The 27,493-nt window shown below is 45.1% G+C and overlaps 1 protein-coding gene across 1 annotated transcript in view; it reads right to left on the bottom strand.

The window, feature by feature from the left end:
- Window positions 1–27,493, bottom strand: part of grh (grainy head) — an 87,183-nt gene that overhangs the window by 54,840 nt on the left and 4,850 nt on the right. Inside the window, exons 2-4 of the mRNA XM_089590856.1 lie at window positions 22,605–23,410; window positions 22,321–22,341; window positions 15,896–15,904 (exon numbers count right to left, since the gene is read on the bottom strand). Of these exons, the coding sequence (XP_089446982.1) occupies window positions 15,896–15,904; window positions 22,321–22,341; window positions 22,605–23,410 (836 nt within the window). The remainder of the gene's footprint in view (window positions 1–15,895; window positions 15,905–22,320; window positions 22,342–22,604; window positions 23,411–27,493) is intronic.

Genomic DNA, 27,493 nt, shown 5'->3' with positions numbered 1-27,493 from the left:
AAGTGGCAGCGTCGCGATAGTTTTCGCGAAAAGTCAAACTTGTGATGTACAAACATTTTTCGCGCTATACTGGTTTCCGACGGAAAGCCGAGCTTCTCGAGGGGGTGCCCGTACGGTTCGATTTTCCTTCATTAGGCCAGAAGAAAATTTTGCACGCACCGAGCGAGAGGAGTCGATCGATCCTCGACGATCCAATTATTGATTAACGGCCGATCACGTACGCGACTTTCGCCTTTTTTTCTCCCCCCCCCCTCCCTCACCCTCCATAGCGGTGCAACCTTCGAGGGGCTCGTTTCGAAACGCACCGATATCTCCTTTTTTCTCTCTCTCGGGCAGGGAAACTCGTTCCGATATTTGTTGCTTCTTCTGTTCCTCCCGGGTGGAGTTTCACCGCCCTGCACTCGTTGTTTCGGAATGCCTAACTGTCTCCGCGATGGTAAGGAAAAAAAAAAAAAAAAAAAAAACAGCTCTCTTTCCCATTGCTTGCATGTCTAAGCATCGCCGCGGGTGACCATAACAGTCGTCGTCTACGTGCAGTATAAGTCTCGGGGACGCGTTTTCTACACGGCCTCCGGGCTACCGGCGATAACAGAGCTGGCATGCGTTTTCTTTAATTTTTTTTTTTTTTCTTTCCGCGAGTATCGATGACTTTGCAGGCGGATTTATACGTGTCCGCGGGGAGTGTCTTTCTTTTTTTTTTCCCGTCGACGCGTGCCCTTGATTTTTCAAAGAGCTCTCGTTTCCGCGAACGAATTTCATCCTGTACACACACATATATATGTGATTCCAAAAAGTAAGTAGGTGTACTGGAGTACATCGCGAAACTTGAAAATTCAACCCGCGTACTCGAGGTGGACGCAAAAAAAAAAAAAAAAAAAAAAGACAAAGCGTGTACTTCAAATGCCACGAAAACGTTAAAAATCCTAGGAAATTGAACAGCACCGGTACGGTATTTGCACTTTTGCGCTATTCCCGTAACATTCGTGTCGCGCTTGTATAGATACAAATGATACGGCGCGACGACAAACTTGATTCTCGGCGACAGCCGCGTAATGTATATATCCAGCGACTGATAGTACCGCATTCGCCGAAATCTCTAGCCCATCGTGTTAAGCAAACACACGGACGTCCCCCTCGACCTGCTTTTACTCTTTTACGAGCCTATACATATATAAGCGGTAAAAAAAAAAAAAAAAAAAAAAAGTTCGCGATCCATACGTGCACGCACATGTAGGTATATAGATAGGGGAGCGAATCATCGTTAAGCCGGCTGCGCGAGCTTAGTATATACGAAACTATATAGAGGGGTTGGGGAGGAGATGCCACTGTAGCGGGTACATATCGTATTATAGGTACCCTTGACGAGTGCGCGCGTAAACGGGACATCACCGTCTCTTTGAGGCTCGAAACGACTCTGTCTCGTTAAACGCCGCAATAGTTACATATATATACCTATGTACGACTGCTGTGGCACACGGTGCAATAAAAGCTCGGCTCTGAAGACCTGTACACGAAGATGGGCTCGTTTGCTCCTCGGTTGATGGCTGCTCAATTGATTGCCAACGATAATTCATCCTTACGGTATAACAGTTGGGCGTCTGGGTTCTGTTCGAGTATAGGGTGGAGACGCGCGGGAGTATGGGGAAGAAAAAACAAAAAAAAAATTGTCCAACTTAACGATCGGCGCTCGCTCATGAAGATGTGAAAGTCCGATTGTTGCGCAAACGGTATCGGCGGACGGCTATTTTGGGATATCTTTTTTTCTTTCGTCTTCCTTTTACGATTCACAATTTGAATATCCGTAAAAAAAAGTATTTGAAGCGCGCGGCAGATTTTTAAGCGATTTTCAGGGAGAAACTACTTCTTTTTTTTTTATTACTTTCGTTTTATAAAAGATTTTTACGAGTGCAGAAAATTATTACTCGATCGATTCGAGACTTTGTTCAATCGATCACGCGATATCTGGTATATACGTATTTATATGTGTAATAGATCGCTCATTTTCATTTTGCAATTCAGCGCGCAAAAGAGGGAAAAAATTGGAAAAAACCAACTACACCGACAAAACACCAAAAATAATAATAATAACAGACTTGTTGCATCAATAATCGGGAACAATTAAGCAAGGCATTAACAAAGCCAAGGGTTGGGAAGGGGGAGAGGGGCACAATAGGAGAAGAAGGAAGAAAAAGAGGTGGCGAAAGCAGCCAACGTCATGAATAAAGCAAATTAGTCGCGCCTCTCGCTCGTACGCCACTTGGACCGCTCGCGGTAATGTACATACTGCAGTAGAGGAAGGTAGGGAGGGAAAAAATATCTCGTCGCTCCTTGGCACCCATCAAAAAAGCGCACTTGTTAGTATCTCTGCACAGTGACATTCAAACACATGCACTGCAATCTTTACAATTTCTGGTCGAAAATACTGTATACAGGTATTACATATGTCTATAAACTTCGTCCACCGGCAAATCAAACCAAAGTCCTTCTCCTTTTCTTTCCTTATCCATTTGATGTGATTGTTTCTTTTCGCGGGGACTATTTTCAAAATGATATTTCAATCGCGTCAAATTAATGAATCCCACGTTCAAGTTCAATCGTGTGGTAAAGGGTTTGTGGTCTCTTCTCGATCTCTATCTGACGGTAGCAGTGCGAGTGAAAGGTATTTTTCTCTCTTTTTTTTTTTTTTATTCTCATCGCAATACAAATATATTGTATGTACAACCGTGTTACGTATGTTATTTACGTAATGTCTGTAGCTCCGTTACGACGCATGGTACAGCGTAAATGTGGTGTCTCTTGATAATTACGAAAGCTACTCTGTATAACACGTGATCGCAGAAAACTACTCGATTAATTTACCTTGGCGAGCACGGATACAAATTTAAACGCCGAAACCATTTTTCTTTTTTGCTGCTACATCAAACTTTTTTCTTTCAAAAATTACACACACGCTCCATCCGACTCGGACTCTCTCTCATCTACAATTGAGAAAAAAAAAAAAAAAAAATTACAACTCCGCTCCGAGCGTCATCTATATATTTATTACTACGCGACTCGTGCGAGCTCGACGTGTCCATCAGCTCTGTTTGCAGAAAATCTCCCCGCTGGAGTGCATCAACTTAGGGTCCTAGGGATGTGCTTTTAAGAACACAAGCGACCGAGACTCGATCATAAATCATCCCGCTGTCCTCCGAACGCATATCTTGTACACCGTACGGGACCTCCCTCGCCTTTTTTTTTTCCTCCGCGCGGAGATAACGCGCCGGCAATTCATTTTCGTCGCTCCCGTAATTAGCCTCTCGTCCCGCGAATTGCGAAACGCGCCAAGTGCGCGGGGAGCAAATAAAGAAAATCCAATGGGCATTGATTAAAAATCAATGATAATCGCTCGGGGCGCAAATAAATAACGACTCGGGAGCGATTGGACCGGGAGATATATATCAAGTGCACGGGGAAGGCCTACCTTTGAGGGATGGTCCTGACGGGGTTGATTAATTGACGAAAATACGCGCGGGGAGGGATCTTTCGGTGCTGTGTGGGTCGGGTGTCACTCGACACTCGCGGTCATAACTTTTCTCGGGCTTCCTGTTACATTGTTGTCATTAATCGGCAAAACAAAAGACACGTGCACGGTACAATTTTAGTTGCACAAGTCTCGCGTTATATATATATATTTCGGCACCATTAATCGGTGGCGCAAAAATGCAGGCGTATTGATTTGTTATTAACGATAATTACCGGACCGCGCGATAAGGGCGAAAAATAACAGTTTTTTGTGATCCCCAACTGAGATAATGTATATATATATTTATGTACTGCATACAAGTAATATAAGTAATACTTCATTAGCAGTCGTAATAACCAACAAGTAGATGGAGGATTTTTAATTCATGCGCTATCGAGCGCGTAAACCAGTTCATTATCGCATTTTCTCTGGCTTTAATTACTTCGCAGGATCAATCCATACACGGACAGTCTAATTTTGGTGTATCCTTGAAGACACTCTTAGTGTCATATACATGCAAATGATACGAGTCACTGCGTACACGGTTTAAACGGAGAAACAAAAACTTGAGATTTCAAAGCTCACGTCGGATGGAGGGAGCACAGATGCCAGCACGAGCTCGGATTCCCGGTACATACGCGAGAGGCGATCGGTAAAATAGAAAGAAGCGAGTCGCGACGCGTGACGTTTAACAAGCCAAGTGGGTATACACGCGCATATCGGTGGGAGTGCGACCTCATCAACATACGAGATTCAAGTATAGCTCGTGCACTCGTGTGTTTCTCGGGTTGGAAAATTTGACGTGCGTAAATAGTACAAAATATACCTACAAAACAGACACGAGGAAGAGAGACAGCTCAAAGAGTGCAGCAGCCTGCTGAGAATTAAAATATCAAAGGTTCTGTGTGCCATAGATATGAGTATATAGTTACGCGTGCTTTTTTTTTTTTTTTTTTTTCTGTATAAAATATCGGGGCACAAAAGCGAGCGAGAAACCGCGAAGGTATATATACCACCTCTCTCGTCCCAAGTTTGGTATTTTTGCTCCATTTTTTTATTTCACGAGGAATCCACGGAGGGGAATGTATCGGCTTACCGGCTCCTCGTGACTCGAGGAGAAAAAAAAAAAAAAAAAAAAAAAAATTCACCAAGGCGATATCAAAATAACAACACCACACTGGGGTAATCGAGCCGGCCGGTGCGAGCTTCGCATCCCTCTCTCGCTTGACTTTTCACGCATAACTTTACACGTATGCCGTACGAAGCGTCTCATCGAAAAGAAAAATTAACCCGAAAACACAAGCATTTGTGGAATTTGCGGAGCCATGGGGTGTAGGACAAGTAACCTTCTTAGCTCTGTCGCTCTTTCGGATGAATATAGAACAAATTCACGAACGTCCTTCACATTAGCACACGAACTTTGTCGGGAGCTGCCAGCTCTTGAGATACGCGGACGCGAGTTTCCCCTGCCAATGGTGTACTCGAGAAGACCCAAAAACAAGGATATAGGGTGGATCCCAAAAAAAAAGTGAAAACAGCCACAAAAAAAACCAGACTATAAGTATATACGACGAACAAGAAAGAGAGAAGAGCGCAAACGAGCGTAGGCGGTATAGCATATATGGTATGATACACAGGATGAAAAAGTGCGGGTGGATTAATAATAAATCGAGAGAGAGCCACGTGCATAAACATAAGAGTCGGCGCTGGTGATCAAAGGCGGCTTGTACACGAGGAGAGTACATAAGCTTGTGTGCGCGAATTTGCGCCCAAGTGGGTATATATACACATATACGCAAGCGCTCACGCGAGGGTGAATAAAAATAATATCGGCCGTACGGCCAAGTAGCCAAAGGAGAGGATCCGATCGACGCGGTCATTACCATAATTTGTATATGAGTACCACCTGGAAATACGGTGGCCTTATATATAGGTATATACACGTATATAACCCCCGTGGTCAACGCACGCTCTCTTTCTCTCCCCTTTTTTATTTGAGCTATACATGCACTGCGTCCGATCGTAGCGGTACATGTTACTATATACCTGTGTATATACACAGGCTTTCTCTCGTGCTCTCTGGTCTCGCGCCGTGCCATACTTACACACGACAGAGATGAAAAAAAAAAGGAAGAAAAGGATATATAAAGAGACACGGAGATGACCGGCATTGGAGATGCGTGTGCTGCCACCGCTCTCCTTTTCCTTCCCCGGGCTCTCGTACTGCGCTCTTTATTTCCTCTCCTGTTGTTTTTTTTTTTTTTTTTTTGCCGTATATACCCTCGAAGGGCTTTTCTTCCTTTTTTGTCTGCACTCGCTTTTTCGAAGGCCTGTGTGCGAAGGCGACGAGACGCGCTAGCTTTGTACACACACACACACACAGCGTATATACATTGTACTCGCGCGTTTATACCACGGGGAGTCTGGGCTCTCTGACTCTCGAGCACAGAGGACGCGTATAGTTCATTATTATTCTCCCGGCTGTGTGGCTGTATACTCGGAGTGTAAAAGTGTTTTTCCATCGGTCGCCTAATGGCACGTTGGTCGAAAACGTTGACGCGCCCGTTCGATTTTACTGCATATAATATGTATCTGTACGTACTTGTATACGATTAATTTCACCTGTTGGTGATTGAGTGTCCGTCGCTTGAGCGTTTGGGAGAAGAAAAGAAAAAAAACTCTTCCTGTCTCGATTGAAATTCAACTCGGGTAGTTTTCTGCGATGATCTTATCCTTGTACGCGCGCGAAAACGAGGAAATCGTTATAATCCCGTGCTTTTGAATTTAATTGGAAAAAAAAAAAAAAAAAAAAAAAAAAAACTAACGTTAAAAACCACCGAAAGGAGGAGAAAGTTGGATTTCTTGGCGAAAAAGACTCTCCCACGCGTGGGGCGGACGATAAAAGAGAAAAGAATAATTCAAGAGTACGTAAAAAAAAGTCCTCCAATCGCGACGGATTAAAGAGGCGAAATGAATAATAACGATAATAGGAACAATCACGGCGGGCAGAAAAATAACGGAGGAAAAAAAAAAGTAAACACCCGGGCATTTGCATATCGCTATCGCGTATTCAATTAAAGTCGCGTTGCTCTTGCATTTCTTTTTTTTTTCCCCTCCCTTTCAAAGTGTGGGGGGGGGGGATAACGCCACACACAAAAACGTCGCAGCGGCAATCGCTCGCGATTCAAGAGTTAATAAAAGAGAGGAGGGGGGGGAGGTGCAACTCGCAAGGCATCTATTATCCATTCATTAACTATCAGCGGCCATAACTCAGGTAGCCCCTCATTTTGAAGCGAAAGCGCGCATAATTCAACATTAAAACGCTTTATCGCGCCCACAGCGGCTCGAGGGGGAGGGGCGCGAGTTAAATCGAGACCCCGGGCCATTATTTACGCTCTCCCACTCTTTACACCAACCGTGCGCGTATACGTATATCATACGAACACACACGAGCGTGAGCAAAGCAAAATCCATGTGATGCAAGATTCGGTAAGGCACTGTTTTCATATTTTGTAAGAAATTACTTTTGGTGCGGATATAAGAAAAAAAGGAGGTGCAGTGAGGATAATATATACATAGAGAAGGAGGACCACGCCCTGTCGCCGAGGCCCGCGACCTTCTCCCTCTTTCCTTCTCTCATCCGTCGCCACCACCACCACCGGCTCGGTTTTATCGCTCTTGCTCGGATTTCTCCTATATATACTCTCCGATAAGCCGCGCCTCTCTCTCGTATACATGCTTCCTTCCCTTTTTGCCCACCATTCCTACATCTCGAGATGTTTTCTCCGCACCCAGCACTTGCTGTGGTTATTTTAATATCCATCGGCGCTATGTTTTATGTAGAAAAAAAAAAAAATTAATTTTTGCATGCCGTTGCGATGACGCGTGCAGGTACACATAACACATTGCATCAGGACACACCAAAAGCGAAACAACTTAACGTTGTTGATGAAATAGGAAATTTTTTTTACCGTACCTAGTGAGGATGAAAAAAAAAAAAAAAAAAAAAAAAAAGAGTTTGTGCGCGACGTGCGTATCTATTATCCAAATCGGTGTTTTTCCCGCACGCGCGCGCACGAAAGTGAAAACTCGCGCGGGCGCTCCAACCTACTCTTTCCATTTAGCTGTAATTGCCAATCGATCGATGCTAATGATAGATCCTCGCTTTCCTTTTTGTCGTGCTGTGCAGCTGTACTTATAAGTATGTTCTTACACGCGGGATCTCGATTTGCCCGATTTCGCGCGCGCGCTTACACGTATATATACACCTTATACACGTGTTGGTACAGTGTAGTTTTTCCTCATACACCGGGAACATAATATTTTTGCATATCGAGCGAGCTTTGCGAACTACTAAAACATTTTTTTTTTTTTAACTTCTATTTCTGCCCCAACTCCCCTACCGTACACCAGCAACAAGAAACTCCCGTAAAAACGCGAAATTCCACGCCAACGAGACGACGGTTAAGTCAACATCTCATTTCGTAACCGCTTGTTCCTCGCACACGTATAAATATACATTATACTGCGAAATTGTTTAAGGAAAAAAAAAAAAAAAAATCCCCCTATCAACGGCATTCCGATGACTCTCCCCGCCCCCCCCGTAAGTTGCGGCTGGATACACAATTCCCGCGGATCACCTCGGCTCGTTCCCTCCCCAAAGTCCTTCAATTAATCCAAGCCCATCGTGTACAGATGCAAAACATTATCGGTTCCCCTATCGTAGCCGGGATCTGCGTCATTAGCGAAACGATATCATCCGCGCGCTCCTGCCGGGAAAACGAAGTTGTTTGCCAAACGACGCGAGCACTGCACCCCGCGAGATAGTTCCCGTCGACGCGTGCAAGCGCGACAATAAAATATACATCCGCTCTATACGTAGCGAGGCGCGAACGAGAAATTCCCGGATCTCCTGTGTAAGTGTAAAAACAAACGGGGGACGAAAACACCGATAGCGATTGGCGAGGGACGATCTGTGTATGTGTGTATATATGTATCGCGCGGAGGAGCAGCCCGGTAATGAGAGAAACGATTGCAATTGCGAGCGATAATTTACCGATAGCCGACTGGGTTTTGTTTGTCTCGTACATATATACTTATCGTGTTCGTTTCGTAGATAGCGTGTACGTATATACAATACACGCATAACAGTACAGGTGTGCGAAGGAGTTACCACATACGTGCAGGGGCGTTTTACATGTATGTAGCCGATCGGAGGAAAGAAAGGAGTGTATGTGCGCGTGCATTGGTATACTTAATATTGTATTTGTCCATGCAAAGAAAAGTAAAGAATCCAGCGCGTTTCGATGAGGCGGTAGCAGAGTCGTGGCGTTTTTCTCCCCATTGGCTGTAAAATACCAGTAGGCGCCGGTAGTCCAAAACGAAGGAAGGAAAAGAAAAAAAAGACCGGCGCATTAATATAATTCAATGCGAACCAGTTTTCACTCGAACGCCAGAGAGAGAAAGATTTACTATTCTCCGAATATATATAAAACAAGGGGAGAGCGCGAGTAAAGAGGTATTATATGTGTGTGCTCTATCGGAGGGGGGGGCAACAAAATTTTCTTCATCCGCGCGCACAGCCGGAGACAGAGATGAAGCGATCCCCGGCTAATCGGATATCAGTGGCGTGTACACCCATATGCCCGCGAGCTCGCGCCGTCCGGGAGCGATAGCGATCGTCGAGTCCGTGTGTTCCTTATCCGCGGGGCCTCTCTCTCTCGGCAATTAAATAAGTCATGTCTCCGCGACTGCAACGGCAAATTGTATCGGATAGCCGTCAGGTACATCTGTAACTCGCGCCCGAGAAATTTGCTTCTACCACGCGCACGTGTATACATATATGTCTCTCGTGTCGCGGGGTTTCAATGGAATACAACCGCGGCTATACTTCCCTCCCTCGGCCTCCTTTTATTTTTCCTACGCGAAATCGTTATTGCCTCGGGCACTCCGTCCTACGGAGGCCCCATTGGTTTTAACGGTAGCCCGTGCATACAAGCTGGCATTTTCTTTTTTTTTTTTTTTTTTTCTCTTCGTTGTCGATCCGCGAAATTGGATTAAACATACAATTTAGCTTGATTACGCGCGCGCAATAGCTCGCATTAGATTCAACTACCGGTTTTAATTGCGTTTTAAATATCATCGCCGGTCGCATGAATACCGCACGCGCTACAGAGAAGTACGGCAGCCGTTGGGGCGGAAAAGGATGACAGAGTTGCTTATCAAACGAAGGAGGTTCGCTGCAACGCCCGATTAGCCGTTGATAAAATGAAGAGGGACAGCGAGAAGTCATTACCGATCAAACATTACCGACACATACAATCCTCGGAAAAGCCTTTTATTGTTTCCTCGAGTGAAGAAACCACCGATGGTCAAGAGTCAAAGAGGAAGAAAAAAAAAAAAAAAAAACTGCACATTAGCAATGGCTCGTAAATCGGTAATCGTCGATTACCCGCAATCGAGTGATATAACGGCTCGTCGTCCCCGAGGATAATGCAAAATGATTAGACCGGCGCGAAAAGCGCGCGCGAGCGAGCGTATATATATATTTATACGATTACGTTAGGCGCGTGCGCGAGCTCGCCAGAGAGAGAGACGATTTATTGGCATTCCTCGAGGCTGTACGTACACACACACACACACACACGAACGTGGGCGAGCTTCTGCTGCGCGAAAACAGCCTATTGGCACGAGGAAGGGGTGTGTTTTCATGCTCGCAAACGCGATAAGGCACGGCCGTTCGGTCACCGCCCCGAGGTGTCCCTTTTATTTTCTGATCGATTGTACTACCGACTCGCAACGCGCCCCAAAGCTTTGACGCGGAATCCGGAAAAACACCCGAGTAGTCGTTGTAATGGTATTATTTTTCAACTACACGCATACAATATATGGTATACATTGATAGGTGACAGGATAATACCACGCCGCGATACTATACAGCTTAAACGCGCGCACCGTGCAATCGCGTGGGTATATTAAATAATATTTCTCACCCACGCTCTCTCTCTCTCTCTCTCTCGGTAGGTATTATACACTCGCCCCGATATTATACACCTTTCTTTATCGCCTCTCCGACCGCAAAGTGGGAATAAACGGAGTTCTGGTCGTTGGGATTGATTTTATTTCGGCCCCATAAAACAACGTATCGGTAACTTATGGAAACACGCAGCACCCATATGTACACCTACCTCGAGGCGTTTACCGGTGTTATAAATGCACTAGAGAGAGAGAAAAAAAATACAAGTACTTCCAGTCCGTCTTCTCGGCTCGAAGGGAGTGGGGAAAAACAAACAAAACCAACAAACGCATCGGCAGAGAGAGAGAGAGAGATCTCATGGGGAGGCTGGTTTGTTTTTTTGCTCTCCGGGTAAGTGTAGCAGTGAGCGATCCTTCGGAGCATATACGAGTCAAGAGTCACGGCGATTCCGAGAATCAGCTCGTGATCCTCAGTCGCGGCGACGGGAGCTACATCATCTCGCGCGCATGTACGTGCACCAAGGTATATACGTGTGGAGCTGTAACGTGAGACGCGTCTCTGTCTATGGGGGTATAAGTCGTGCATAGCTCCAACGCACGTCCATGTATATATTATATACGCGATGATTGGCGATATGGCGGTGATTCAGGATCGAGGGGTCAAACTCAGCGACGCGGAATATCATCGTATCCCGAGCCAATGATGATGACGAGGAAGCGTATGACTCGCTCGTCCTACATGAATATCCCGGAGACCCGATGGTTCGAGATATCCGTTGAGGGGAATATTTGCACATGGGCGCGGTCATGACTTTTCAATACAAGTGTTGAGAGTTGCATCCTGGAAGTAAATCCAAAGGCGGAAGGGTTGAAGTCTATGTATGAAACGTGGAGCGAAATTTGAGTCGATAGTACCTACCTAACATCTATAGGCAGGGGACAAAACTCGTCGCGGAATGCAGGGGCACGCGAGTCGAGTTGTCTACTTTTGTGTGTAGTTGCGTGAAAAGGAGCTTTCTCCACCTAAACTACGTAGTATGCGTTTGCGTGATATATTCCACGGAAAATCATGCGATCGGTAGGTGGTTCGATGAAATAATTTTTTGTTTAGACTTGGCTTTTTTTTTTTTTTTTTTCAAATTATTATAAGATGAGTTACTTGCAAAAGAAATTGCTTCCCAGTGAGATTATCATTGTTAAATTACAATATTATTTTTCAGATGCAAAGTTACTACTTGAGTTTTTTTTTTTTTTTTTTTTTTTTTTTCAACGTTCATCTCAAGTATCTTTTCTGAAAAGAAAAAGACACAAGAGACAGATGTGTCCTTGGTTATTCAATAATTCATCTTTTTCATTGAAATTTAAAGGAAAATGCCACTTTTATTGATTGTAAATTTTTTTTTTTTTCCAACAAAGAAAAAACTGTTGGTAATCAATAACGACGAAACTTCCTCTAACTCTATTCCATTGCTGTTTGCTTATTTCTCATATTACCTCATTTGAATGTAATTTTCTTTTTCCGAGTTTTAGTAGATTTTGTTCTTGAAGTATTTCAGTCGGTGGATTTGTTGACCAGGAACATTTACAAAAAAATGATTTGGTCTTTTTATGAAAATTGGATAGTTTTCAATTCTTGTGAGAAAAAAAAAACATTTCTTACGTAAATATGTCCATTGAGCTTTTTGAGTTGCAAATAACGGCAAAAAAGTGAAGAGTTGAAGAAAATTTGTTAACCATATGCATCTCAACCTGGATGACATAGTTCTATTCAACAACAAGGAAACGCTTGTTTTTCGATGTCCAACCGGTAAAAACTACGGGGAAAAAAAAAATTGTAATTTCAAAAATTTCAAAAAAGACCAACGACTTTTTACGGAATCACTCGTATGCATGTCTCCAGGGCAAGAATCGGTGTGACAAGCACTACAGGCACTCTTGTACGTACACGGATACGTATATAGATATACGTGGTACGGTGGTATAGGCAGCCAAGAGTCGAGTGTCCGGTGTCCGGTGTCGATGTCGGTATCTTCTTTCGCCTTGTGCTGCTGTTGGCCTCTCCCCTTTCATCGCGCCTCTCTCGAATCTCCATACAACATCATATATACACAGTACCCCCTGCATTTTACTCGACTCGCATCTCTCGTTGCTCCCAGAGTGTCATTGACACGGAGGTATACGTATAGCGTAATCTTTTGAAGTTTTTATATTTCCCAACAATTCCAGGGACAATTGACAAATTGGAGATTTGTTCTCGAAAAAAACGAGCTTTGGTGATTGTAGAGGAAAATATGTGTACCATATTTGATATTCTTGATAAGCACAGGCGCACCCATGAGCGTATTCCCCGTATGTACCTCGGTGCATGACGTCTAAATAAGCCTTTTATCGAGCGCGTGTCCGCGGCACGGAGATAGGCGCGAACAATTTGCCCGAGTCCCCTCTCTGTCTAGTCTCGCTAATTTACAAGTCTCCTTCTCGTATACGCGGCCTTTGGCGTCCTCGACCATTATAAACCCCACGGAGACGTCATAGGTATACCTATATATTATACCGATTGCAGCACAGCACTCACAGCCGAGAAAGTACCGCTGGTGCACACGCGCGACCGTACGTACACATATACACATACTTATACTTGGTCGTGCTCTTGTAATACCTTTCATATGCCTGCCTAATACACGGACACGAGAGAGTATAGGCTGTATGTACGTACGGACTCGGTATAAATACAGCAGCATCGATAATTTCCCTCGATACAGAGCGTAGCTGTATACGTGCACATGTATTTTACGTGTGTGTATACCCTGGCCACGCGAACTCTCCTTCTCTGGTATGCACTCGTGGAAACCCTCGTGCCGGAGGAGGAGGAGGAGGAGGAAGAGAGAGAGAGAGATAGGAGAGAAGGAGCGCGAGACAAAAAGAAAGAGAAAGTTGTGCACGAGTGTGCGTGTACATGTACGGGCGTAAGTACGAGATGCTAGCACAAGTACGGTACGTATATTATAGCCGTAAATGGCCGTTAGAAGGAGATAGAGCGGCAAAACGGTATATAAACATAGCGGGGCTGCTGCATGCTCGTATCTCTTTCTCAGTCTTGTATATACCTGTATATATAAGTATAGGTACCATATATATGTATATGTGTGTGTATATATATACTTCTTCTTCGAGCAACTCCGCCTGCACGACCCGCGGTAAGCAAAGCAAACGACCTTCCGTGGAATCTGGACAACCTGTCTGCAACGCCCGCCACCGCTGCCGTTCTCCCCCTATACACGCATACATATTCCCCCGCAAAAGACCAGATATATCTTTCTCTCTCTCTCTCTCTCGTTCCGTTTCCGAGGAGGATCTACTGATGCCCCTCTTATTACATCAACAACAACAGCACCAGCAGCAGCAACCCCGTTGGCCAACATCATATAATATATACCTACCCACCTATACCAGTCTCTCTCTCTCCCTTCCTGCGAGGACGAGGAGGACTGGTGTACCGTTACAATACCCGTCCTTCCTTCTCTCTCCCTCTTTTTCGTTCTTCGACTATACTCCCGCGCACCGGTACCCCAACAAAACCGGGTTCCGAAAAGTCGTCCGGATCATCCGGAAGCTGGAGCAAGCGCCAACCAGCTGCGGCGTAGGAGGATAACTTGGCGCCATCAGCTCGTGTGTACACCTCATACTTATACATGGACGCACTCATCCCCGTGTGGTCTTATATATAGGTATAATATGTAACCCGTTCGTCAGGTTTACTTGTCCCCGGCACATATATAACATACGTGTGCCACAACTATATATACCATGACTTTGTACCTCTATATATACATAATATGCGTGTTTAGGTAACTGTTGCTGCTGCTGTAAACGAGTTGATAATCATGATGAGGAAGATTAGATGCAGGTGCATGAAGGAAAGGAAGACGATGATGATTCGCGTATTTTACTGTAGGAAGCCACCGTCACGGGTATATACTCAAAGATTTGTGGATTAGTATACACGGTGTATATTATGTTGTCATTTGTTTTTTGTCGTTGCAAGCGTGCATGTGTACTTATACACTCCCGCAATTTCGAAGCTTTTGTCTTCCGATGTCCTCATTGATTTTCGCATGGATTTATGTAGCGAATCTCAACCTCGTACCGTATGGACACGACGATGCGCATTAAGCCTGATGGATCGAGGTAAAGAGAAGCGTTAACGAACGTGCATCGTTTTTTTTTTTTTTTTTCACCTCTCCAATGGTTAATCGTGACTCGTGTCTTTTTTTTTTTTGTTGCCATTGAATCGTAGGAACATCATTTTTTTCTTTTTTCCTGGGCGCTGGTGATGGAGTACCGTCATTACCTACTCGTTACTCAAACGCGAGGTGGATTGTGTGATTATTTTTTTTTAACGTTGATCCATCGAATAAATTGGTTTTCGAATGAATTCACGCGTCGCGGGCATAGTATACAAGGTATACCTGCGAGGATTTGAAATTTCGAGTAGATGCATGCCGATCGCAGACAGACACGGGAAGTAGATACAGACAAGTATGTGATCGGACACGAATGTGTGTTGTACGTTGGTCGATCTGGTGTACCCACAGTACAGGCCTGTCGTATATGTATACGTATTTACCTAATCGATATGGAGAATTCATGAATATTGATGAAGTGAAAAATTTTTCCTGCACATATACCCGACAAAACTCATGAAAATAACACATCGGCGCATTATGCCAATGACGAACGAACGGAGAAAAAAAGAGGATACCTGCCGTTGCATTGTGTTGGTGTACAAATGATAATGAAAAGCCAAACGCACTGCCGATGGTACAGCAACGTGAATTTCGCGAAAGCAAATAATGCCTTTTGTTGTTCATTCGAACTTTATAAAGATTCAGATAAATAAGGAGGCGTATACAAAAGGGGATTATATTGTACACCCAGAGACGCGGTAAATGAGCAAAAGAGAGAAAGGCTTGTGTACGATGAAATAAAAGCCCGACGATGCCGGAGACCTTGGCGAAATAATCCCATGGCCAATCTCGACGGGCCATCATCATCATCGGCGTCATTTCTATTTTAGGGCTCCAATGAGTCACGCTGCTCCGACCAGCCCCCCCTTCCCTCCCGATATTCCACTCGGTTCTCTTGACAAACGTTTATTACCTCGGATTCCACGTATTTTTATCTAATTTCGATTTTACGCCCCCCCCCCCTTGAATCGGATTTTTTTTTTTTTTTTTACGACAACGTGCACCGCTGCGGCGAAAGGTCGAGTGGGCTTCGGAATTTCGTTTTCCTCCGGGGGACGATAAAGATAATACGGAGCGAGCGACTCTTTCCTTTTTTCCCTCGTGACTATCAAAACACTCGGACGCTGGATACACGAGATATTTTCGTTGCCTTCCTTCTTTTTACCACACCGCGCGCCTTTTTTTTTTTGCGTCCGCTTAATTCTTTCGTCGTCGATGGACCGAGTTTTCAATGCGATTCTTTACACAAGGAGAGAGAGAGAGAGAGAGAGAATGAATTTGCATAATTTAAGAGCCTCGTCGTTGGTTTTTTTTTTTTTTTTTTCTTCCTTTTTTCCTTCGGGCATTACATATATCACGGCTTTTATTGTGTGCTGGCTCTGAGACGCATTAGCTCCCCCTCTCGCTCATTAATTGGCGTAATTCGAGATGATTTTTCGTGCGATAGCGAGGCCATTATGAAAATCCGTAGTGACTAAGAGGAGGCGCCCGTAAATTTTTATTGCGCCAACGCAATTGATGATTATTTCAAGTAAATAACTCTGTAATTTCGACATGTGACAAAGGGGCTGACGATTCGATAAACGCGCCTGTTGTAGCTGCTTCGCGTGCAGGGAAATCAATGATCGAGCAACGAGGGAGTAAACAGTTCCGGTAAATGTATACGCGCCTTTGGGTTGGTAATAGGAAAACAAGACACGGTGCTCCAGAAAGGCCTCGAGAGGGAAATCGCGAGGAAACATCGGCAGGTAATTGCGGCATTAAGTCAGAGCCGGGGCTGCCGGCGCAGCGCGTTACAAAAGGTGTTATTACGCGAGATCACGTAAGTTCTTTCCGCGCGCGCGTTCACAATGTACTCGCGATCGATCGGTCGCGTGGGCCACCGGTGCAACAACGAACGGATCGATCGTTATCGGTGCGGTCGCGAGGCACCGCTCACACCGGAGGGGCTACATAGCTGTTCTTTCCTTATCTCGGTGTTTTTTTGTTTTTTTTCTTCTTTCATGTGCCAAAAACCCACTCGATTCGCGAGCGCTAATTTCCTGCGGCCCCGCGGATTTATTACACGCGAGCGCGGCGATAAAACGACCGGCGCTGCCCGAAGGAAAACAGATAATTTCGCGCTCCCTATACACGGCTCGCAAACCGTACCCTGCGTGCAAGACGTTAGTGTAAATATAAATTGGTTTTTAATTACTTTCATCACGATACTTTTCGAGGATTTCGTTTGCGTACGCAATTAGTGTACACACACACACACACGCACACGAATTTCAAGTACATGCATATTTATTCCACTTGGTGATTATTGTATGGCAATGTCGATCGGTGAAGAAACTAAAAGAGGGAAAAGAAAAGAGAGGCAAACAATTATAAAATTACTCCCTGTCCCGAGGCTCTCCGCGTGTCCTCGCAACGCGCCGGGCTTAATAATCCAATTACTGTCAATAACCTCGACCGTGAGGCACACAAAGCGGAAGGCTCCGAGAGTGACTTCGGAGAGGGGACATGTACGTATATAAGTATATAACGTGCTGGGATGGGCGATGAAAGAAGAAACATCGGTGCGTCGTTCCCCGTTCCATCATCCGACGAGACGTTTACTCGGCCGAAATTCATGAAAAATCAACCATATACTCACTTACGTGCCGAGGAATCGATGCAACGACAGCTACGAACGTGCGTTATTTAAAAAAATCGAGTAGGATTTACCAAATGGTTTATTTCGATACGCAAATTAATTATTTGGTACCCGATTAAATTTAACTGTTACGAATACCGTGAAACAAAAGAAAAATCGCGTCCAAGAGATGGTACATGGGTGAAGCTTGAATGAATTTTATTATTAGCTGTCCAGCTTGACGCGGTATATATACGTATGGGTGCACACGCCGGTACGAACGAGATGTGTAATTTTCTTGGGGGTAAAGAGGAAGGCTATCCGCCCGTGTCCCCGTTACCGCCTTCTTTCCTTCACTCTCCATCTCTTTCCTCCTCCTCCCTTTTTTTTTTTTTTTTTTTTTTTTCGTCTGCCTCCCTCCCTCTCGCTCACGGACGCGAATAATATCTCCTTGCACTGTTTTCCTCTCGAGGGCCCATTATAATAAAACCCCCGTCCTTTCTTCTCGGCCAATCGCCTGTGAGAAAAACGCCAGCCCCCGCGCGCTACTCCCTTTTTCTTCTTCCTTCTCTCTCTCTCTTGCTAATATTTGCTCACTCGCGCGGGTCCTTTTTTTTACGAGGCGCTCCTCGTCGTTTTATTCAATACCTGTCGCTGTTAAAATCCCAAGGGTCATTCACGCTTCGGCGTGTATATATAGGAGGAGGGAACCTCTCGAGGTGCAAATTGGACCGAAAATACGAGCGAAGGAGAATCGTTGTGGGCTATTACTTTGAAAAAAACATGTACATGGTTTTCCAACGATATACACGTACTTGCGTTTTTTTTTTTTGTTTTTTTTTTTTTTCCTCAAACTCGTTTGGTGTGCTCGTGAAAAATTAACATATATATACATCCGATCGCCCTCGTTCGTCATTGTCAGGCCCGCCCGATATACCATTAATGCACCAAACGAATTTCCGAGCGGGAAATTAATCAATGACCCCGGGAAAATAAAAACCAATACATCATGTTATGTGTGGCACATTATGTACGTGGATACGTGTACGAAAAATACGTTTATCGAAATGTCTGCGTGTGTATATGCAAATGAAGATTACTTTTTTTATTACTTTTTTTTTTTTCACGTGTTGCACAAGAAAATAGTTGATGTACATATATATACAATATATATTTAGATTATACGGAGAGATAGAGGCATACGTTTGAAAAACGCGTGGGTGACTGAATGCGTGTGCTCATACATCCCACTCTCGGCTATTCTATACGCTGCTCGATGAAAAAAAAAGAAAAAAAATTCGCCTCGCAATCGACAACTGTTTGCGTTTCACTCGACCGCCTCTCTCCGAATGAAACTCTTTTTTCTTTTTTTTTCGTGCAATTTTATAAACATGTACACTTGTATACTCTTTGCCAGTACACTTCCGAGCAATAAAAATACCCATAGTCAATTTGCCAAAGTCAATTACTTAAAATGAAGACGAAGGACCTTACGGTGGATGATTTTTTTTTTTTTTTTTTTTTCATGCAGCGAAAAACCTCGAGCGTCAATAATTCCTTCGATCGAAAGCAAGAGAGATAAAACTCGAGGAGAAAAAAAAAAAAAAAGGAAAGTTCTGGTGCAGCGAAAAATTAACCACAAAAGATCGCCCGGATCGATAATGCGTAAAGTGTACAAATAAATTGGACCCCTTTTGCGGAGCATCGGTGACGAAGAAAAAAAAAAAAAAAAAAAAAAAGAGAGAAAAGAAAAAAGAAGAGGAGACACCACAGAAATCGGGCCAAACTCGGAAGGACCGCCTTTCGTATATATACACATACATGGCGTGTATAAGCATCGATACTTCGTTTCCGGCACACCAGAGCACCAAGTGTGAGCGCAAAGGTACAACGCGAGCCAAGGCGATCATTATATATATATCGAGTTATAAATGTAGGAATGCCCCGGAGGTGGGGATCTGTCAAATAAATAACGCTCTCCCGAGCGCGTGTGAGTGTGTAAAGGTATAAGCACGTGACATCATATCCACGAAAAACACTATTATTATACCTCCACCATACATATATATATATATACCTGCAACTCCGGAGATCTTTTTCAAAGGAGAAAAAAAAAATAATCCCCGGCTTACAGGGGGTACACGCATGCATGCCCGACTACCTACGCGTTCGATACACACGCCTACGTAAAAAAATAAAAGAGATAACGCAATACGTTCGATATTTATGCGGAAACGCCGTTATTTCCTTTCTTATACGCTCCACTGCAGCGGTGCTTATCTCCCATCTCAGGTGCGCACGGCTACAGTACAGTAATAATAATCCTTGAGAGCCACTCGGCTCCTCTCGCCGATGTTCTCGGGAAAATTGAAAATTTTATTGCCTCCGTATAGCTGAGTGTCGCCGATGTTGCCCCCCCCCCTCCTTGCATTAACACACCCACTCGAGTGTATACACTACCTCACTCGATTTTACGATTGAACGTGACAATGAATGCGGTGCCGTCAATTTTTTTTTTATCCCCTCCGATACTGGACCCCCCCCCTTTTTTCCATACCATCAACCGGAGAGTCGTAACTGTAACACCTTTTGAAGCGAATCCACGGGGATCCGTATGGTAAATTACGAAACAGCTCTCGTTACGAAAGCACCTCTCTCGCGCGCAGTTGTTTTTGCAAAATTAAAAGACACGCGCGCAGGCATGGGCAATTAAGCCAACGGGGGAGCGCGCGATAGAGTAATTACGCAATGTCGCCGAAAGCCCCCGCGCGCGCGTCCACTTTTCAAAATTCAAATTGAAGCTGACCCGAGTGAAAGTGCATTATACAAACCAGCCAAGTAATTGGCGTCGCACGCGCGGACTATCCGATTTTTAACTAATAGGACTCGGCGCACGAATGCCCGTCCCATTGGTTGGATATGCTTTTAAAGTCCAACTCTGTCGGGGAAGTTTATTGCTTTTCAAAAGCTCGACTCGGAGATAACACTTTACACTTAAACATGTACAAGGATCGAATAAATCAAGACAATACACGAAAACGCTCCCAGTCGAAGCTCCTCGGAGTTATCTCGGCCCCCGTCGTTGTATACCCGAAAAACTCACCGATGGCTCGAGCCAATATATATATGTACATATAATATACAGATAGCGCAGGTATATGAGTGTTATATATGTACAGGTACACGCAGAGCGTGAGCGACGGGGAAGAGCCTTGGAGTTGGTTTTTTTTTTTTTTTCGTTCCCTTCCCCCCGACTCTCGCGGTCAAACCAAGAGTGAAAGGGATCGCTTGGATTTTTGTTCCCTACGTGTATATACACTCGTATGATCTTTCTTCGCGAGAGAGGATGGCCACCAATGCCGCGAAGGCGAGCCGATGTAGCCCTGCTTTTCCACAATATTCGTCTCATCTACATATATATACACCCCACGAGCGCCGACTGGTCTCTCCTTTGCCCCGTTTCTCCACTCACCCGCGCGAAGTTTATTAATTGCCCGCGGACGCGATACCATCTGACCTTCTTCCTCCTCTCCCCTTTTTTTTCCACTGGCTTGTTTACACGGTTGCTTGGTGCATCAAGTCTTTTTTTTTTTTTTTTTTTTTTTTCGAGATTCGAGTCTCCGAGAGAGGAGAGACACGTCGGTCAATCACACCGGAGATTATCCCCGAATTTGTTTCGAGAAGCCGTGGGAGAGAAAAAGGCGAATAATCCCCGTCCACCTGAAAATTCCAGCTCTCCTACTCGTATGTTTTTACATCGGGATCGACACGAAACGAGGGTGCCGGCGCGCTGTGACGCAAATCCCTGAATTTCATCTCGGTACGGAACGTCATTCCCAGAAAGTATCGCTTGGAGGGGGAGGCAACGGCGCGCATTTCAAGAGATTTTGTAAAAAAAACCGAGCGGCCGATCGATCGATTCGCAGTCGGCGTAAGCGCAGAAGCGCTGGATTCCGCGCCGAGCAAAAAAGCAGAGAGACACAACCTGCCGCGGTAGCTGCGTTTTTGAGGCCCTCAAGGTCTCCGAGGAGAAAAAGAGTCAACGCAACGCAACACATGCGTGTACGATACCGTATAGGCGGATGGATTTTTATTTATCGCGAAAAAGAAAAAAAAAAAAAAAAGGGTGGGGGGTGGCACGCTGAGTAGTTAATGGTTATTGGTTTGCGATGCATGTATATAATATATACCCTATCCACCTCCTCGACAGCAGATGTGTATCGCCCACGGTGCTCTCCTGCTTCTTCGTTCGCACAAAGACCGGACGTAACTGCACGTACGCGTACTTGCGTATAAACACGTATACACGCGGGTAATAATAAATTCTATCGAGCCAACGTGACTTACTCTCGGCTCTGGCAGCCCCCCCCCCTCCCGCCTGGGGTGTGTATACGTGTGTAATACCCCCATACTCTTGCCAAGAGAGAGAGCGCGAGTATTAATTGTTAATCGCGCCCCCACTCCCCGTGGTTGGACTCATTCATGCGCGCTCGTATACGTAGGCGCGCGAAATTGCCGCGTCCGGCGATGAAAAGATTCGATAACGAGAGAAAATGCAGGGGGGAGGCTCTGAATTATTGTTATGCGCGTTTCGGAGAATGGGTACCTCTTTCTTTTCCTTTTTTTTTTTTTTTTTTTTTTTTTTTTTCTTCTGTTGCGCTCGAGCCTCTTCTTTCTCGGACCGCCGACGTTGCCGCCGGCTATATGGCCCGCTTCTTCTCCGCTCGGCTGTTGTTCAAAAGCTGTGGATACACGGGCTGATGGATTTGTGTTTTTTAACGAGGAAAATTATCTCCCTTGCTTTCCCTTACGAGAGAGGACCCGATATTTCGTCCAATAAGGTTATACCTCACGGAGGTGGTGGATCGGTTACTCGCGGTGTCTTCGCGCGCGACAACCACAATTTCGCCGATTAATTCGAATGACGCGCTTTATTTCAAAACGCTCCCACACGTGTGTATAATTATTTTGACAGCGATGCTGCTGCTGCTGCCCTTTTTTTTTTTCAGCCCCATCACGATTTTTAAGCCATCCCCCGCCGATCGTCCCGAGCTGAAGAGACGATTAACTTCAAGATGGCCTTTGATAGGGCGGGCTAGGATGTAACGACAGCCGCATTGCAGGTATAGGCGAATTTCGCCCCGACTCAATTATGTCGAGCCTTAAAATTACAAGTGGTAAATGTCTCTACCTGTTTATAACGACGCACTTTTTTCGGGCGAGTTTCGCTTACTTGGAATGTCAAGAGTTGACTTACCCAGCTCGTAGGGTGGCGGCGGCGTTGACGAGGGTTGGGTCGGCGGCCACGAGCTCCGAGAGAACGAGGACCGTCGTGGTGGTGGGCACCGCGGTACCGTTGGCCAGTGCCCGGCAGGTGAGGTCCTGGTGCTCGTGCGACTGTAGCTGCAGCTGCGGGTAGTGCAGGTGGAGGGTGGTCGGTCCGCTCTGTACGCTGGCGGCGCCTTTGCTGGGGGTCGTAGTAGCGGTGGCCTGCACGTAGTTAACCGGTATCAGACCGGCGGGGTTGTTGGCGTTTCTCGAGGGTGGCGAGGGCGTGGGCGGGGAGGGCGGGGGCGGCGGGTACTCGACCACCTGCACCCGGTCGGCCTCGCTCTCGTAGATGATCTCCTTGTCGTGGGTGTACATGACGGTCTTTTGGCCGTCGTTGTAGATGAGGTCGATCATCTTGTGCTCGCCGACCTCGGGCTCGGGGCTGCCCCGGCCGTCCTCGGGCTCCGTCTGGGGTCCCGCCGAGTCGTCCGGATCGGAGCCACCGAGCCCCGTCTGGTGGTGGTGGTGGTGGTGGTGGTGATTGTTGGTACTGTGCAGGTGCTGCTGGTGGTTGTGGTGATGACTGTACTTGGGGTGATGGTGGTGGTGGTGGTGGTGGTGGTTGTGATGATGATGATGGTACTTGGGATGGAGGCTCAGGTGGTGGGGGGACTCGTGCAAGTCGAGCACGTTGACTGGCTGCATTGTGGCGAGCAGCACCTGCTCGCTCGGATCCGACTGCGTGGGATTGCTCAGGGACGAGGAGGCTGGCGACACGGGACCTTCCTGGACCTGGAACACACGTCATTACGAAATTTAACTCGGGCAGTTAAAAGCAGTGCCCACCCCTATACTCAAGGTAGCAAAAAACAACAGGTCCATTGTTTTTTTTTTTTTTTTTTTTTTCTACCTCACTCGTATTAATAGTGTTATCTATACATAATATATGTGAGGCTGTACTTGATGGGAATGTAAAAAAGTGTACGTCAAACTACATACATTGTATAGCGTATAACTATGACTGTACTTTTTTTCTCGAAATACAACTGCCGCATATCTTACTAGCCCGGTCACATGATATTTGACACAAGTAATACATTTTATAGAATTAAGGATACATTTTACGGTATGCTGTTTAGGTTTTATTTTATTATTATTTTTTTTTTTTTCATTACCCTTTTTGTGTTAACAATTGATAAACTGATTGTATGTAAAATCAAAAGATCATTTCCGGGAAGGAAAGCTTGATTAATTATTCCCACGCTCGTTGCAACAATGACATTGCCAAACGAGCATCAGATAAAACAAACACTTCCATTTATCGAGTCACTTTCGGCCATTCGAGCGTGTACCTAAGCAGGTACAATATACGCATATTATATACTTATATATGTATGTGTAAAAGCAACCCAAAGTAAGCATACATCTCGAGGAGAAGGAAGAGAAGAGAAGGGGGATGAGGAATAGGCCGCGCAACACCGAGAAGCGCAGAGAGGACCCGAAGGAGCGAGGAAAAAAAACGCGGCACGTATGTATAGCTGCATGAAAAAAAAAAAAAAAAAAAAAAAAAAAAAAAAAAAAAAATAGCCGGCCAGCGTGAGTATATACTATATACCGTGTACTGTATAGGCATACAGTATGCGAGTGTGTGCACATAACAGAGCGAGACTAGCCTCCGAGGTCCGTCCGATATTATACAATGAAGATGAGGGAGGGGGAGAGACTCTTATGTAGTACGTGTCCCGGTGTGCTCTCGAAAAGAGGAGTCCTCCGCCCCCCTCCTTCACGGGGGATGTTCACAAAAAAACGCGAGCGGTCGTTAGAACCCACTCGCACGCGGGAACCTCCAAAGTAGAGGATATACCTGTGTGTGTGTATATTATACACGTGCGCGAGGATGAGAGCTCCCAGCGCCCTGCAGCTCCTTCAAGCCCGCGCTCACCTTTTTTCGGCCTCTCCTTTTTTAATCTTCTCTTCTCCCCTTTTCCCCCCTGTTGCTCCTTTTTTTTCGTTTTTTTTTTTTTTTTTTTTTTTTCACCTTTATCTGGCTCTCCCGATACATACGTATATACCTACAGCGTCCGAGTTCGAGCCTCGGATTTTTCGAGCTCGTTTTTCATTCGCCCTCCCTCTCCCTCGCCACTCGTTATTAAGAGGAATTCGTGCATTTATAACACACATGTGAGGGGGGGGGGAGGGAGGGAGAGTAATTAAATCGCCTCGACTCCCGCGGACACGCGGTTACTCGATATTCACGATGAAGGATATTGAAACACGGTGATTATTCCCGCGCGCGTGCGGCGTGATTTTCTTTCTCCATTTGCATAGAGATCAAACGGGTATAATGTATATATATATATATATATATACACATATAATGGTACACCGAAAGATAATCACAAACTTCGTGTACGCGTACAATCGGGGTATAAACATATATTATTACCAAATATACGCGTGGAGGTAGAGCTAAAATAAGTTACGTAATTCGAGTTATTTAACGAAACAGTGGAACGGTGGTGCATTGATAAGCTTTTGAAAAATGTTTAAAACAACACTCATGTGTGTAGTGTATACGTGAGAAACGGTGAGATTCATCCGAGGGACCATGCATATGAGCGTTGAATAACACCACCGACACGAACGTGGTAAAATAAAATGTTTTCAATCAAAATAAACCTTCGCGCGTATGCCTATCGTCTATAAATAAACAATCACACGGACCCGTATTGTAAGGGAGAGGCCTCGGTAGCACCGTATACATATATAGCTTCGTCATCCACTGCTCTCGAGACGTCACGTAAAAAATAATTGTGGAAAAAAGAGGGGAAAAAAAAAATATATTCAACCCGGCGTTTCACGCGAGAAGACCTCGTGTACGAGTAAATCGTCCACGTGTGAGCGTATATATATATATATGTATGCATACGAGAGCGAGACGAGAGATCACAATAATTAATAGTACGCGCAAGCGAGCGAGTCGATTATTATGTACCGAAGAGGTCGCGCGTACATTACTTATACACGCGGGAGATTAGACGAGCAGATAAGCGCTCCTCTCCTCCGCTATTAGTCTCTCTCCTCTCCCTCTCACCTGATTTGTTTGTTTTTTCTCGCTCCTCTTCTCCGATGAGTTTTTTTTATTTTTTTATTTCGTGACTTTGCGTCATCTTTGAGAGATGGACGCTGCTTTTGGTTGGAGTATGCGTACGTGTTATAAACGTGTCGCATGTCCAAGTATACCCACTACAGTTGACGGTAGGATGTAAGAATTTTCATCAGCCAAATGAATTTTTTTTTATCACTCGAGTTTTTTTTTTTTTATTTTTTTTTATTTCAAAGTAAGTAGGCGCAGTTTGTCGAGGAAAAATGAAAAACAGAGGAATCCGAGCCAATTGCCCGCGCTTCGAATCGCTCGGCTGAAATTTTAATTGAAAGCACGAAATAATTGCGCGCACGCGCCGACGAGGGAGCCACGCAATGGAAAACCCTCCAGAGATGTAGATAACCCTCCTCGCCGTCTAATCTCATTCCGTATGCAGATAGCGCTGCTATTGGTCTTGCAGAAATTCCAGGGGAGCTTCGGCCGTGCCCTTCGCGTTCTCGATCTTTCCGATGATTAATCATCCCCTGCCCGGCCACCGTTGTTTTCTCCCTTTTTTTTCCCCTGCAATCAATCGATGTACTACGGTGTAGTACCGAAAAAAGTCGCACGAGACGCGAAAATTAGTCGGCTCCAGTGGGTGTATCGGTTTTGGGGGGGAAACTCTTGCGAGAGCGCAATTCATACGCGTGTATTGGTGGGTTGAAGTAACCGATTCCTCGAACGAGACTTTCTTCTCGTTTCCGAAAAAGAAAAAAAAATATACCTATATACGCGCAGGCGCTTCGCTTGACTACCGATGAAAATGATCATTGACAACTCCATACGTGCACGGGGGGTCCCCGAATTACCGTGTGCTTGGTATAACTTGCAAAATTTTCATTGGATAATTTTATCGGTCTCGGTAGTAGGTAATAAGCGAGACTCGCCGAATGATTCGAGCTGACCGCCGATTCGGTATTTTTGCTTGTAGATATATATAGGAAATATTCGTTATAATATCGTTGCGATTTTTCCACGTGGCGCGTAATGAACACATGTGGATTTTACCGATCACGATATAAATCGGGTACAAACCCGAGTACTCAATCACTGAGCAATAATAATGAGTAACCTTTTTTTTCTCCATTTCCACGCAAACGCACAAGGAGGTGGGCTGGCTTCTTTGCGCGTTGTTTTTTATTTTCTTTGGTTTTTGTGCCGCGCGTGAGGTAATAGCCGACAACGCCGACGACGAGCGAAAAGAGAAACTAAAATGTCACCGAGGACGGAACTCCTCTGATGACCACTCGCACGTGTATATATAGATATACAGCTCGAGGTGCACGTACATATATATGTATTTCGTAAGCACCTGCGGAGCGCGCGTTAAAGTGGAAAATATTACGCACTTACGGTTATTAAGTGGTACTAGTGTGCGCGTATGGGTACGACTTTGGATTTAGTGTGTATATTTATATGTATATATAGTTGGGAGAGAGCCACCCGTGCAACACTTTTCTCGGGTGACGAGCTATATGCGTGCGAGACGTAGGTGTAGTTTTGATTTCCTGACGAACAAGAGCACACCATGGGTTACGACATTAACACATCGGTATGCCGAGCGCCTCTCATTTCAATGAATTAAAAAAGCAAGCGGAGCTTCGATCTTCGCTCGCGCGCGAGAATTCCAATTAACAGCGACAGATCGACGATCTATATGATTTTCAATATTCGATTTAAAAGAAGGAACAAAAAAAAAAATACAATGCGCAACCCGACAACGCTTTTAA

This window comes from Copidosoma floridanum, unplaced genomic scaffold, assembly GCF_036245765.1.
Source record: "Copidosoma floridanum isolate Cflo_tuat_1 unplaced genomic scaffold, Cflo_Japanese_pri ptg000013l, whole genome shotgun sequence".
NCBI classification, from domain to species: domain Eukaryota; kingdom Metazoa; phylum Arthropoda; class Insecta; order Hymenoptera; family Encyrtidae; genus Copidosoma; species Copidosoma floridanum.
Note: the sequence above shows the minus strand (reverse complement) of the source record. Positions and strands in the feature narration are given on the sequence as shown.